General features: G+C 37.7%; 2 protein-coding genes across 2 annotated transcripts in view; one reads left to right on the top strand and one right to left on the bottom strand.

The window, feature by feature from the left end:
- Positions 1–16,897, bottom strand: part of LOC110096131 (QWRF motif-containing protein 2-like) — a 45,110-nt gene that overhangs the window by 17,487 nt on the left and 10,726 nt on the right. The gene's annotated exons all lie outside the window — the stretch shown is intronic.
- On the top strand, positions 678–7,945 carry LOC110096260 (uncharacterized mitochondrial protein AtMg00810-like). Its single transcript, XM_020822120.1, has 3 exons — positions 678–1,489; positions 7,608–7,749; positions 7,838–7,945. The coding sequence occupies exons 1-3, from the start codon at positions 678–680 to the stop codon at positions 7,943–7,945; spliced, it is 1,062 nt and encodes a 353-aa protein (XP_020677779.1).

Below are 16,897 nucleotides of genomic sequence, written 5' to 3' on the forward strand. Positions count from 1 at the left end.
TGCCAGTTCCCATCAAACATTCCATGACCACAAGATTTCAAACGGGCTCACTCAAACCTATATGCCGTCTGAATTTGCTTCACCAAGTTGAGCAAAGTGCTCAACAACATGTTCCCACCACCTATTCCGAGGCCAGTAAACACGTTGAATGGCATCAAGCTATGGCGGAAGAGTTCGCTGCTTTGCAACAACAAGGCACCTGGATACTTGTTCCCCCTCCGCATAACGCATCCATACTGGGATGCAAATGGACGTTTAGAAAGAAGTTCAACTCAGACGGATCGGTTGCCAGATATAAGGCTCGCCTGGTTGCTCAGGGGAACCGTCAAGAACATGGTCTGGACTATGACGAAAAGTTTAGCCCAGTGGCTAAACTTCCGACCATCAGGGTGTTATTCACAGTGGCGCTTTATCATGGATGAACAGTCCAGCAACTTGATGTCAACAATGCATTTCTTCATGGCACGTTAATGGAGACTATATTCATGCGGCAACCCAAAGGCTTCGAAGACAATATGTATCCCGGTCACGTCTGCCACTTAAAGAAGGCGATCTACGGGCTCAAACAAGCCCCTCGGTAGTGGTACACCACCTTCACCAATCACCTACTTACCACCGGTTTTCAACACAGCCGAGCAGATCCATCACTTCTCATCTATAGACGGCACGATGTTCAGATGTTTCTTCTGGTATATATAGATGATATTCTCATTACCGGGAATAATGAATCAGCGATTTCGAACCTGCTGATCAACCTCAACTCTCAATTCAGCATGAAACACCTCGGTCCAGCCAGTCAATTTTTCGGCATCTCCATCCAATCCACAAAAGATACGTATTTTCTCTCCCAATCTGCTTATGCCCTGTCTATTTTACAACAAACGAATTTGGCTAAATGCAATTCTCTGTCTAATCCCTCGGTCACGAAACAGCCATCCAACTTCAAGCCAGATAATACCATTTCTGATGCTACCGTCTACCGTCGCATAACGAGAGGACTACAATATCTCACCATAACGCGTCCCGATATAGCTCATTCCGTCAACAATCTCGCTCAACACATGCATGATCCTGCCCCTGTTCATCTCTATCTTCTCAAGCCGCTACTTCGTTACATTAAAGGGACTATCAATTTCGGTTTACCAATCATAAAATCCAAGCTGCAGCTTAGAACGTTCTCGGACGCTAACTGGGCCGGTGACCCGATCACCAAAAAATCAACAACAGGCTTCTGTACATTTCTCGGCGAAAACCTGGTCTCGTGGACTGTAAAGAAACAAACCACTGTATCTAGATCCTCCACAGAGTCGGAATACAGAGCTTTGGCCGCTGCCACAGCGGACATCATTTGGATGAGGCGTCTCATTGCAGACTTCAACATTTCGCATAATCAACCTATCTCAATCTACTGCGACAACACGTCGGCGATCGCACTGGCTAACAATCCAGTGTTTCACGTGAGGACCAAACACATTGAGATTGATCAAAGGTTCATCCGAGATCATATCTAGCACAATACTATTCGAGTGCTTCCTATTAGCACAGTGGATCAGATCACGAATATCTTCACAAAATCTTTACCCACTCTTCGGTTTAAACAGCTCCGCTCCAAACTGACGCTCAGGGAAGAAACATCAGTTTGCGGGGAGATGTTAGAACACTAATTAATTACAATTATTGTATTAATTACTTCTCTTTACTTATTGTGAACCAATAGATTTTGTACACGTTTCATGTCTCGTTTCCTATGCCTATATATAGGCACCTGTACTAAGTTTTAAATCATCCAATAAGAAATTCTGTTTCCTTTAGTTCTTGTCCTATTCTACTTCGTCTTCCTCAGGTCCGGCAATCTTTACCGGATCAACAGTTTCTACATAAGATGCATCAATTTTTTTTATGATAGACTGAAACAAAATTAAGATTTTGTTTGGAATAATTTTTTTTGTACTTTCTAAATCAGCATTTTAATACAAAAAAATTTTGAACTAGAAATTTTTGTACTAGAAAGATGTTAAAAAAAAAAAACAGTAAGAAAGATGTTTTAAAAAACAGTAAGAAAGGCATTAGTGTCTTAATTTTATATGAATATATAGCATTGATACATCATCAAAAATTGCCTTGATCGAGTACGAATCTCGACGCAAATGTGTATTAGAAACTTCCAAAATTAAATTGGGGATCATTTAAACTCTAATTTCAACAAATTTATAGTCAAACTGAGCGTTTTGAAGAGATAAACCCAATGACACAAAAATCAGTTCAATTTGAGCCCAAATGATCCCAATCAAGGGTCCAAAATTTATTTGGAGGGTTCAAAGCACTAATTGGGTAACCAAATGATTGTCGAATATGACATGCTTATAATCGTATCAAGTGACTAGACAAGACAAATCCAACGAGCCCAAGATTGTTGAATTCTGACATCATTAAGACACACAATTACTCGATCAACAATTTATGATTGAAGGAATCGATATCGATCATGCATCCTAACACTCCCAACTTGACCTTGTTCTTCTCAATATTTACAATTCATGTCACTCCCAAAAAATGGGTAGGAGAAAAAGGAAGAAGGGCGGAAAAAAAGAGACATCTACGATCTCTCTTGCCACCAAGCTCCCCCACGTCAATCACTAGGCTACCGACCGTTGTCGGACTTCCGCCCAGCCACCAACTGTCGCTGGAATTATACCAGGCAATTGATTGTCGTCGAACTTTCATCTCACCACTATATATTGCTCGCGTACTACGGTCTCCTCAACCACAGTCATCCGACTACGATCCTTCCGACCAACATTGTCTGACTACGATCTTTCTGACCATCGTTGTCCAATTACGATCTTTCTGACCTCAGCCGACCATCAATTACTCTCCCCGCGACCAACATCGCCTACAAACTATGATCCTTCCAACCAAACGAACATGTCAACATTGATTCTTCCAACTCCCACCATGTAATGCATTATATATGATATATATTTGATACATCGAGCTAAGTCCTTCCCCCAAGAAAAGGAGCCTCATTTGTAATCTATTGTAAACACTAGGAGATTCATTTAAACTGGGGAAGACCCCATGATGTTTTTCTCTTTTCATGGGTTTGCACATAAAAACTTTGGTGTTTCATATGAATGCGACATACCTTAATCTTTTTTTTATTTGTGTGCTCACAAAGCCAAAATTTTAAACTTTACATTTCTCTACTAACACGAATATTCCAGGACACAATAAGCATATATATATATATATATGTTCGAGAGAGAGAGAGAGAGAGAGAGAGAGAGAGAGAGAGAGAGAGATATGCATGTTAAAGTATTTTTTTTATTATGTTCGATGTTATTTGTTAGAGTGTTACTCTACGATGTTATTATGTATGAAAGATTTTGAGAAAAATTATATGATTTTTTAACCATTCAAGATTGTTTGTCAAAGTGTTATTCAATAATGTTAATATGTGTGAAAGAAAACAATTTAAATATTCTTAAGATCAATTGTACCTTAATTAGGAGGAAGTAAATGTCACGTGTGTAAACAAGCTTATTAATTATCAAATATTGCGTAGGATCTGTGTATGATTGAGTGAATTTTTTGTCTTACATAAAAAGCATAAACAAGCTTATTAAACAACTCATAAATTTATATAAGTTTAGTTTATGACAAAATAAAAATATAGCATTAAATTATCACAATTATATCAAATGAAACATTAAGTTCAAATAATCCAACTTGTATATACTTATTATTTCACTAATTAATATGAAAATAATTAATGCTTATTACGTCTCGAAACATTCATGACGGTGAAGAAATAGAAAGTTTAACACCATAGTTTCATATGAAAATTCAATGCACATGCATATTAGAGAGAGGTGCAAGAACTATAAAGATGTCAGATTTTTTTACGTGGAAGCACTAGAAAAGAGAAAAATCATAAGGAATAGCTCAATTAAAATGATTCCACTAACATTTTCGTTGATTACAAATGATGTTTTTTTTTTCTCGAGGGAATGCATCGGCACAAGATGACAAACATACATTATATAGAACACATTACATTGATGGAATTAGATGAACCTAATGGCATAAGAGCTATTTTTAAGAGATTATTAGCATGTGTATTTGGTCAGAAGGATCGTCGTCAGGTGATAGTGGTCGGAGGAATCATAGTCTTGCAATGTAGGTTGGTGGGATTAACAATCCCTATAAATATATAGAAAATCTAAAGCAAATATGGAGCACTTCATCGGACAACTAATAGTGGTTCCTTGATCTTAAAGCCATCATTCAACATTTAAGCGCCTTAATAACATTAGATTTAAGCAATATTTGACTCGTTGGATTCATCATGTCGAATCGCTCGATTCTATTACAGGCATGTCAAATTTCAAGATCATTTGGTCATCCAATTAGTTTTCTACAATTTTCAATTGTAGTTCAGGCCCTTGATTTGGGTCAATACGAGATCAGATTGAACCATTTTTTATGTTATTGGATGTCTCGTCGATACATAAATTAGCTAAAACTAAAATTCAAATGATCCAAAGTTTAATTTTGTAAGTTTTCAATTCAAATATCTCTTGATATTCATACCCGATCAAAACGATTTTTTTTAGATATCACAAAATTGTGAAAAATACCAAAAGTTATATGGTTTGCCAACTTTAATTGCTAGGCGAGCCCCCCAAAAAACTTTTTAACTGAAATAAAACGAATTCTTTTATTTATTTATTTAATATAAAGGGTCAATTCAGTTTGATTTTAGAGGTTCATTTTTGCATTACAATATTGCATGTACTTAAGACTGTTTCCGTGTCGGTTTTGGTTTAAAGTTAATAAAATCGAATCAGTCAATTGCGTTTAATTTAATTCTCTATCGGTCCGATGCTCATTCATGCCGTTTAATTTGGCAAAGTTGTGGTCAACTATTTATTTTTTACTTAAATTTTTAATTTTTACAACAACATCAAGCCTTTATCCCACTACATTGGGTCGACTACATGAATACTTTTTCTTCATTGTGTCATATTAAAGGTCAAATTCTCATTTAAATCTAATAAAGAAAGGTCATTCTTAATATTTTCTAACCAAGTTTTTTTAGGTCGTATGCCTTTCCTTTCTTAACATAAGTCAAATCTAATACCTCTACTCTCCTAACTGGGTCATTGGAAGGCCGCCGTTTTATGTGACCAAACCATCTAAGGCGACTCTCTCTAATCTTATCTTCTATTGGAGCTACTCCAACCTTTTCACGTATATGCTCATTTCGTATCCTATCTCTAAGGGTAAAGCCACTCATCCACCTGAGCATCCTCATCTCTGCCACACTTAACTTAGTATTATGCTTCTCTTTTAATGGCCAACATTCAGCACCATAAAGCATTGCAGGCCTCTCACTACCATCTTATATAATTTTCCCTTAAGTTTGAGGGGTACTTTTCTATCACACAACAAGCCCGATGCATTCCTCCACTTCAACCATCCAACTTAAATTCTGCTGATAATATCTCCATCAATTTCACCATCACTCTAAACAATAAATCCAAGATATCTAAAACGTGTACTCATATTAATGACTTGATTGCCCAAAGTCACAATCCCCTCACTATGTATATTACTACTAAAATTATACTACATATATTCTATTTTAGATTTACTCAAGCGAAAACCTTTAGTCTCTAATGTTGACCTCCATAATTCAAACAAAATAATTTTAAGATAAATTAGAAATTCAAAATAGCATGTGCTTTCTCAAATTTGTTTGAACAACAATTTTTTTATTAGGGCCTATAGTTGCAATTGTCTAGAAATTCAATGGTGAACTTATGATGGGAAAGGTTTAGTTTTTAGAATATGAGTAATATATGTTTTTATTAAAAAAATATAAGAGTAAATTTCTTACAAGCGATAAAACTTTAAGCATATTTAAATGTAAAAATTTCTTATTGTGTCAAAATATTTGTGGCGCAGATTGAGAGAGAGTGATACATTTGTTTTGTAGGAGAATTCATCATAATACACAAATAAAAGATGAGTTGTAAAAGATATTATAGATTTTTTACTTTAAGAAAAAAACATATTAACATTTTACCTAGTTGAAATGATTTAACTAAAATTTCTCACGGATCAAAAATAATATTATTTATCATAACTGAAAAATGTGTTGATACAATATTGATGATATAAACTACATGATGAATTTTATGGTGGGAGTTAGAAATGATGTGGTAAAGAGAGTTGTCTTCAAGAGATTATTTATTTTCATTTTGATCGATCTCTTTTGAGGAGCGGAAGATCAGAGATGAAGTAGTCTTGCATAAATATTGATGTGTTGGGAGTCGAAGTTGATGCCAACAACATGTGTTTGCCTATGGGTAATTGTGTGCATTGTTATTGTTTGCGATGACAAATTAATGACACTACAGGAAAAACGGTCATTTACGCGGTCATATTCGTCAAAGAATGTGAAAAATTCACCAAAAAAATAGCTTTAGATTAGCTAATAAATTAATTTAAATTATTTAATTTAACATAACAATAATTATTAAAACTATTCATTTATTTTATTTTAGTTTAATAATATTTAATATAACTATTTTAATTTGACAATAAGTTATTATTAAATTACTTAATTTGAATTAATAAAATGAATAATTATAAACATCTATTAGAATTATTTTTCAGAAAATTTAAATTCCGTCGAAAATTTCATAAAAAAATCTGCCGCTAATCCAAATATTTTGCCATAAATCTGCTGGAATTTCTGACGGATTTATTTCCGCCAGAAATTAGCATTTTTTCCTTTAGTGTGAGAGGAGTTAGTATAGCCAAGTCAAGACAAGCAATGGGTTGAAGGACAACGATGATGGTTGGAGGATCATAGTCAAATGGTGGTGGTAGGAGGATCATAATCACACAATTGTTGTCTGAGGATTATGTTCATGTGTCGAGAGGCCTAATTGAGCTCGACAATGGCTGAATGATCATAATTAGATGGCAGTCAAATGATCATAACAAGGTGATGATAGTTTGAGGGCTATAATTCGGTGAATATAGTCAAAGGGTCGTAGTCATGCGACATTAATTCAATGATAGTAATTAGGAGACGGTGGACAAAGGATCATACATGCAAAGGAGGCCTGAGGATCACACTCAACTGACATTGGTCTGAGTAATATAGTTGGAAGATGGTGGTCGGTACATCGACGTCGATGGTGATCGATGGTGGCAATTCAATAAAAATGAATAAATGAAGATTTTACAATAATAGTCAGTTGGTGGTTAGATGATTGTTCGATGATAACGGTCAAGTGATGATTGGTTGGAGCTCCAAGATTATTTGCGCTTCTATGCTCTCTTGAATATCAGCCGAAGGTTCAAGCCCACCTTCATATACAAAATGAGGGATTTTTTATAGATTTTTTAGAATTGCATGTATAATAAATATGACCAAATTTGAAAGACATCATGGGACAACCTACATAAAATTTATAAGACATCATTACATAAATCCTAACCCCACATAATAGGATATGAATCCTAACCCCACGTAACATGATAAAAATTTGTTGTCATTATTATTCATTAGTTTTTTTCCCCTATACTAGGCTTCTGTTGCTGGGCTGCGCCGGGGTTCTCCCTGCCCGCCGGTTGCTATCCTGGCGTCCAGGGAAGTTTCCTCCTCTTTGTATCTTAATTGTTTTGGTGTTTGCTCAGTTTTTTTTACTCTTTTTCCCTCTGGCGGTGCCGGTATGGCTCCGAATAAGTTGCAAGATCCCGATTTCTTTTGGGGGGGAGGTGTTTATCATTCCTGTTCGTTTTTAGATGTGCTTGCTAGTTCTTCTACTTCTTCCTCATTTCTAGTTCTTCGGACTTCTACATTTCGGGGTCTGCCCTCCTTTGGATTTCCGACCAGGAAATCAAGGCTTTGGCTTCTCCTTTTTAGTTTTCTTTAGTTGGTTATTTTCCTACTATGAGGCCTTCTCTAGACACCATTCGGAATTTTTTTTAACCTAAAGCTAAATGGCGAGGTCTCTATTACATTGTTGGATCCTTCTTACATACTGATCAAATTGGAAAATGACCTAGACTATTGTAGGGTTTTTTTGTTTGCCATAGATCTTATCTAGTTTTCAACTGATATATGAAATTAACTAAGTGGTAGCCTTGCTTGGACGTTGGTGTTGAGTCGCCTGTTATTCCGATTTGGATTTCTTTTCCCCACCTTCGTCCCCATTTGTACACCCCTCGCATTCTTCATGGTAATGGCGCTATCTTTGGAAAACCGTTGAAATTTGATGAAGCAACTTCTATAGGCTCATAGCCTTCTATTGCCCGTATCTTAGTGGAGCTTGATATTACTAAATCTTATCCTAATCAAGTCTGGTTAGGCTCTGAAAATTTAGGGTATGTCCATGAGGTTGTTTTTGACAAATCCCCCCCCCCCATTTTGTGCGTCTTGTAAGTGTATTGGTCATGTTTCGAGTAAATGCCATCCTGGCTCGGCTGTTCCCCCTAATGTTACAATTACTCCGAGCTCTAATTTAGTCCCTGCTATTGTTGATAATGTTGTTGTCCCTTCTGTAACGATGCCTGAGATGCAGCGATTGGATTGTGATGTTAGCATTCCTAAGGTGGAGGTTACTGTTTTGCCTCCTGTTAATGAGCTGGGGTATCCGGTGCCGACTTCTCCTAACTTGTTGCCTTTTAATTCGTTTAACAATGTTATTTCTATCGATGAGATTGGTGTCACTGGGTCTACTGTGAAGGCTCTTGAGGATATTGTGCATGGGGTATTTGCACCTCGGGCTTGTGCTAGTGCTGGTGATCTTTTGGGTGAGTCTGGCATCCCTAATTCTTGCCCTGTTTTTCTAGGGTGTAAGCTATGTCTACATCGTGCGTTTTAAATGGTAATGTGGTGCCTTGTGTCGATGTGGAGGATTCTGGTGAGTCTCGACTGCCTTGCTCTTCGGCTAATTTGAGTGGGGATACTTTGGTTTCACCCTCGGGTGTAGTGTGTATGGGATTTGGTGTTGTTCCTACTGTTAATTCTCCAGTTAAGACAACTTTAAATGGTTATTTTGTTGAAGTCGCTGTTAATTTAGTCTCCCCTAAGGCGTTGGTTGCTCAAGTAGATGCCAATTCAGGGGAGAATATTAGGATGCAACTTGATTGGCTTCAATGCTCTTTTGATTCTTCTTCGAAAATTAGTGAGGATGATGAACCTGGGGTTGATTTTCCCTTACCGAATGATCGTCTTGTTGTTTCTGTTTCTTCTCGTGGGAGGGGTAAACGTGGGAGGAAATAAGTTGTGGGTTGGTGCTACTGTCTTTGGTTGGTTCTTGGCTGTCTTTGTTGCTTCTCGATGGTGGTTTTTGCATTGATTGGCTTTGCTTGTGCTGGTTCATTGGAGCTTCGATTTATATTTACAGTTGGCTGTTTGGTTTGATGGACAATGATGTGGCCGGGGCTGGCTTCTCCGTCGTCATGGCTCGTGGCAACCTTTGGTGGTGGTCTCTTGCTCGGTTGGGTTGGCTGCTTCGTATTTTACTACTATCTTCACCAAATTAGATGGTTTGAGCTTAGCTTCGGGGAAGCTAGAAGTCTCGGTCAATTACTAAGACCTTTGGGTTGTAATTCCCTTATATTTTCTGTTGCTTTCCTGTCATTTTGCTCCTGTGCTTCTTGTACTCTTTTTATGATTTTAATAAAATTTTTTGTTCTTTGTTAAAACAAAATGATAAAAATTTGTTGTTGTCGTATGTCGTCGTATTACTTCACACCACTAAATTTTCTAGAAGTGAAGGAAGGCTTTGACGAAATAAAAGTGTAACTGCAGTACTTAAAATAGAGATGGAAGAAGCTGTCACAAACGCAATCTTCTCGTAGCTTTTCACTGCTTTTCACGTTTATCTCCAGCAAGCGTTTTCTCTTCGTTGTCTCATCTTAAAAAAAACAATGTCCCAACCACCCTTCTTCCCCCATAGCCATCTCATCCTTTTACGAAGATCGAGCGGTGATCTCCTCTTTCCATTCGTCATCCCCTCCTGATCTTTAAGGCTTTGCATACCAGTTATCTGATCCTCACTTAGGAATCATCTATTTCTGTTCCAAGTTGTTGGGAATTGGCAATGTCATCTTTTCCAACTCAACTTCTCGAGACGTTTTTTTTTTTATATAATTATTTTTATTAGACTTATGAGAATTTAACACATGTTTCACGTGTTTGATTAGAATCATTAATTGTTTTGATTTATTTTAGGAATGGTTGTGTCCCGAAACATTTGCGGTAGTAGAGATATAGAGTTTGATGTCCTAGTTTTGTATCCAACATGCACATATAAGAGAGAGTGATGCAATAGTCATAAGAGACACTATGATTTTTAATAGAAAATCCTGAAAGGGTAGAGGTCTAATATTAGTGATGGCCTAGCAGCGCAGGTTCACCAGCATTGGTGTTAGGTGGAGCACAGAGATTCTTCAAGCCTTAAAGTTCTCTTGAGTCTCTAGCCCATAATCTAAACCTCTAAAAGTCTCAACCCTCTTTCATGTTGAAAGCTACGGATCAACAACGGTGGTTAATGGCGATAGTCTGATGATGGTGGTTGGACAATATTAGTGCAATAATGGTGGTCGGATGGCAAAGATCTAATAAAGGTGGTCCATCGATAATAGTCAAACTATGGCACTCATACGGCGATGCCCTGGTGGTGGTGGTTGCACTATGACAATTCGACAGAAGTGTTTGGACGATGGGGGTCCAATGACGATGGTCGAATGGCTCTATTTGGACAACAACTATCAAATGACGTTGCTAGCCCATAAGCGATGGTGTGGTGCCAACAAGGCAGTGGTCAAGTGACAAATGTCCAACGACAATAATCAAACCACAATCGATAAACGATAAAGCTCTCTTCAATTTCCAGTTAATACCCAAGAAGCAATCCTGCCCCGTAATATTAAGAATGCGAGTCTATTTATAATTTTTTAGGATGACAATTTGATAAATCTAGTCAAAATCTTAAAAGATTTCATCAGATGAGTCATATGAATTTTCTTGATCATTTTTGTTTTATAATTTAAGTGCCTTAATAAAATCAAATTTAAAAAAATAGTAAGGAAGCCCTCCGAAACAAAGCCTAAGTTTTCTAAGATAGGTGTTTGGATGATCATGAAATCTATGCAAGAGATTTTCAATCCAAATATGTACAAGGACATGTACTTGATTAAATAAATTTTGATAATGTATCACTTTGAAGTCTGAGTTCCTTTTTTTAAATAAATTTCAAAAACATTATCCAAATGATTTTCTATTTATTGATCAAAATAAATTTTTCTAAAATGTCTTTTCTATCAAAAACTGGTAGAACACAGAAATCAAATAAAATCTAAGTGAAGTATTTTTATTATCTTTTTATGACTTTTTTTTTTATGAAATGCAGCTTAATTTACTTTTAAAGATAAGAATTGGAACATCATGCCTCTAATTACTAATATTATTATTTGCTTAATTTCTAATTGCTCTTATGAGGGAAGCTCCTCTCGGCAATATTAATAGGGCAAACCAAATATTAGGTCACCAAATCATTAATTAACACTAATTAAATCATCGGCGTGCCTTCTCATTAGCATACAAACAATTGGTGTTGACTTCCTTTTATTTATTATTAACACTAATAACGACGCTAATGATAATTTTAGCGTATGCCTAATCAACTCTGAATATATTTTGTTTATTGCATATCACAAAAGCCTTGAGATTTAAGGCTTCGTTTATTTTTTTGATGCTTTTGTAAAAGACAGTTTTAAAAAACATTAATTCAGAAAATAGAGTTTTCTAACAGAGAAGAGAAGCATATATAAAAAGCTTTCTCAAAATTGCAGAAAAATGAAAAAAAAGGAGTTATTGGGAACGTGATTTGACGAACCAAACAACACTAATAACATGATAAGCTCAATGTACCTGTATACCGTTCGGTAACCTGTATAAGGACCGGTCCTAGTCACTCAATGTATTGCCACTCTATATATAGTTCATAAGTCTGTAATAATAAATCATCAAAGAATCATTTTCTATTTATCTCTGTCTTCATGGTATCAGAGCCATACGCTCTGTATCGCTCTTTCGCATCAACGTCTTTCGCCATTGTTCTTCTTCCTCTTTTCGCCTGACTAAAAAGTTCTTGATTTCTTCTCCTTTCTCGTATCCGTTGCCGATGATGGCAACCTCATCTACAGGATCTCAAACAACCGAAAATCAAGATACAGCGACTCTTGATACCTACAACATTCCCGGATCTCTCAAGTTCGTAATCTCGAACATCAAGATCATCGCGAATACTCCGCTTTCGTCCGACAACTATACAATATGGCAATCACAAGTTCTCAAACTTCTTACCGCCAATGGATTTCTACCCTATATTCAAACTTCCACATCAATTCCCGGTCGTCTCAAGATTCAACCCGACGGAACGACGACGACCAACACCAAATATAGCGAATGGGTCCTTATTGATCAAAATCTCGCTGCCGCCATTTGCTATACTGTTTCTCCAGCAATTCTTCCATACGTGATCAATCTCACGACAACAGCAGCGATCTGGTCCACACTTGAACGTCGACTGCAATCGTTCAAGGGTAATACAGCTCAAGAACGAGCTACACAACCTGCAGATGAAAAATGACACTATGTCGCAATATCTTACAACCGTAAAAACCATTTCGACAATATAGCCACAGCTGGATCGGTTCTTGATCAAGAAGACATCATACTATATACTTTAAATGGACTACCGGCTTCTTATAATGCCTTCAAGACATCGATCCGCACTATGCTTCATCCAATTGATCTAGACGATCTCTACTCACTCTTGATCAGCGAAGAAATTAACATCCAAGCAGACTCCGTTCGGCAAATCTCGGTCTCGGATTCTTTGGTGGCTCTCTATGCCAACCGAGGTAAAGGACGCAGGGGGCGCGGTAGATCATCGAACCAACAGAACAGGTCCACAAACTCTACCAACCTACGATGCCAAATCTGCAACAAACGGGGACACTCAGCACACAATTGTTGGCATCGTCTCAATACAACATATAATCCCCCAGATTCTCAATCCAATCCTCCACCGTCCAATCGAGCCATGATGGCAACAACTGACCACAATAATCCGGATTGGTATCTTGATTCAGGAGCATCGACACATCTCACCAATTCCCTCGACAATATCTCGCAAGTAAGTTCATACAACGGCAATGACAACATCACAGTAGGTGACGGTAGATCTCTACCCATATCACATTCAGGCAACGGCATCTTGCCGACGCCGTATCGTAAGCTCAATCTTTCTCCTATCTTTCACGTTCCTACATTATCGCATAATCTTTTATCTATATCGAACCTTACTAAACACAATAATGTATCGGTTTGCTTTGATAAAAATGGTTTTATGATTAAGGACAAGAAGACAAACCAACAACTTCTCTCGGGTCTAAGTAGGAACGGTCTCTACCCAGTTTGCTCGACATCAAAGGTTACTTCGCATCATGCTTTTGCGGCCAACACCTCTGCATCAGTCATTTGGCATCAACGGCTTGGTCATCCACACAAGCAAATACTTCCAGCTATTTCATCTACTAATAAACGTTTACACATTTCTGTTCCTTCGTCTATGTGTACTTCTTGTAAGGTCTCAAAACGCCATAAAAATTCTTTCTCTAATTCTTCATTTAGAACGTCTTCTCCACTTGCTCTTATTCATTCGGACGTGTGGGGGCCGTCACCGGTACCCTCCACGCAAGGTTTTTCATACTATGTCTCGTTTATTGATGATTTCTCGCGTTTTACATGGGTTTTTCCTATGAAACATAAATCTGAAGTATTTGCTATATTTGTTCAATTCAAATGCTATGTGGAAAAACAACTCTCGTTACCTATTAAATGTTTTAGATCTAATGGCGAGAAAGAATACATTAACTCCAATTTTCTTACTTTCTTAGCTAAACACGGCATAATACATCAAACTTCTTGTCCATACACGCCAGAACAGAATGGATTGGCGGAAAGAAAGCACAGGCACTTGCTCGAGACTACAAGAACGTTGCTCCAAACGGCGGCTGTACCCCATACTCTGTGGCCCGATGCGGTTCTAACCGCGTCATATCTTATAAATAGAATGCCTCTGTCAGTACTCAAGCTTAAATCTCCTTTATATGTTTTGTTTAACAGATTACCAGATTATTCTTTTCTTAAAGTGTTTGGTTGTTCGTGTTTCCCTTTACTACCATCGCATACAAGAAACAAATTGGAACCTCGTACAATTCCATGTGTATTTATTGGGTACGCGAGTAACTCAAAAGGATGTAAGTGCCTGGATGTAAAAACAAGAAAAATTTACATATCCCAGCATGTTTCATTTGATGAAACTGACTTCCCGTTCCGGACAGCTCAATCGTCTACAAACAATAATACTAACTTACAATTTTCTGATAATCTGTACAGACCTATCTGCTCCATTCGTGATCACACAAGGCAAAGTACATCAAACAACAATACAGTTGCCACATCTCAATTACAACACACTACACCAACTATAGCACCAGATCAGCAAACTCCCACACTCACACAACAGTCTACAAACGCTTCATCTGACCTCAACAGGCCAATCAATAATTCTCCCACTCAACATCATACGTCAACACATCATATGCTAACTAGGCTCAAGACCGGATGCCTCAAACCGAAGCAGAAAATTAATCTTATGCACATCCAACAATCGAATAATGCTGCAAAAACAATTGAACCTACTTCATATTCAGAAGCCAGCAAATCACCAGAATGGCGAAAGGCTATGGCCGAAGAGTTTCTAGCTTTACAAAAACAGGGCACTTGGAATCTTGTACCACCACCACCACCAAATACTCAAATTCTCAGTAGTCGATGGACGTACCATATCAAACACAATTCCAATGGTTCCGTTGCTCGATTCAAGGCAAGATTGGTAGCCCAAGGCAATAATCAACAATATGGAATCAACTACTTGGAAACGTTTAGTCCAGTCGCCAAATTCCCAACGATCAGAGTGCTCATAACACTTGCATTAAACAAACAATGGACTATCCACCAGTTAGATGTTACTAATGCTTTCTTGCACGGTAACTTGAACGAAACCATCTATATGAAACAGCCCAAAGGCTTTGAGGATGATACTCAACCAAATGCGGTGTGTAAACTCAACAAAGCCATCTATGGGTTAAAACAATCACCTCGTCAATGGTTCAACACGTTTTCTTCATATCTTCAGTCGATTGGGTTCAAGCACGGCAAAGCAGATACGTCTCTATTTATTTATAACAATTTTGATTCTATCATATATCTTATTATCTATGTTGATGACATTTTAATAACAGGAAATGACAATCACTTGCTATCTTCTATACTCGGCCAACTAAATCAACGCTTCGACATGAAGCATTTGGGGACAGCAAACAGTTTTCTTGGCATACAAATTCAATCAACAAAAGAATCTTACTTCATGTCCCAAACTAAATATGCTGAATCCATTCTCAAGACTGCAGCAATGACAACGTGCAAACCACTGTTGAACCCTTCCTACACAAAGCCACCGGTGGCATTACAGACAACGCCTTTGAAAAATGATCCAAAGCTGTACATACAAATAACTGGTTCACTCCAGTATTTAACCATTACAAGACCGGACATTGCCTATTCGGTCAATCAACTTTGCCAATATATTCACAATCCTACGTCCCAACACTTCCTACAGCTAACAAGATTATTACGGTATATCAAAGGCACCTTACATTTTGGTCTTCTGATTTTGCAGGGACCATTGAACCTACAAACATTCTCCGACGCGGATTGGGCAGGCGACATGACAACTAGGCAAACTACCTCCGGTTACTGCACATTCTTGGGCAACACCCTCATATCATGGACTGTCAAAAAGCAACACACAGTAGCTCGCTCATCAACCGAAGCGGAATATCGGGCTGTAGCTGCTGCCGTCTCCGACACAATATGGTTAAGACGGCTGATGGAGGACTTCAGCATACCCCTCTCAACTCCGACACCAATCCACTGTGACAGTATGTCGGCAATTGCACTTGCCAATAACCCGGTCTTTCATGCAAGAACGAAACACATTGAAATAGATCACTACTTCATCCGGGATCATATTCAAGCACATACAGTCACAATTATTCCGGTTTCTACCAAAGACCAGTTGGCGGACATCCTTACCAAGGCGCTCTCAACACCACAGTTTCATCTTCTTCGCAACAAGCTCTCGGTTCATTCTGATCCATCAGCTTGCGGGGGCGTAATAACATGATAAGCTCAATGTACCTGTATACCGTTCGGTTACCTGTATAAGGACCGGTCCTAGTCACTCAATGTATTGCCACTCTATATATAGTTCATAAGTCTGTAATAATAAATCATTAGAGAATCATTTTCTATTCATCTCTGTCTTCAAACACACACAAAAAATCCTCCGTTTTCAAAAACGGAAAAGGCAAAAAAACGATCAAACAAACAAAGCCTCTGAAAACGCAATTATCAATTGCACTTTAATAGAAAACGCAAACTGTCATTTTGCATTTTATTAGAAAACACCAACAGCCATAACGCAAAGGAATATGTTGGTTGCACCTGCTAGTCATATATACACCCTAATTTTTGTTAATGAAGAGGTAATGAAGAATAGAGTTTGATTCTAGTATTCTCTATTTGTTCTGTATCTATTTTTTATCTCTAATTGTTTGCTTCAGTTTAGTATCAGAGTATTGCAGCATGCCTAAATACAGTAAGGGTGGGATTGGTGACGATGATCACAGTCTAGAAGCCCTATGTGACACACACTATATAGTAGTCACTCTC

This window comes from Dendrobium catenatum, unplaced genomic scaffold (assembly GCF_001605985.2).
Source record: "Dendrobium catenatum unplaced genomic scaffold, ASM160598v2 fragScaff_scaffold_1228, whole genome shotgun sequence".
NCBI lineage: Eukaryota > Viridiplantae > Streptophyta > Magnoliopsida > Asparagales > Orchidaceae > Dendrobium > Dendrobium catenatum.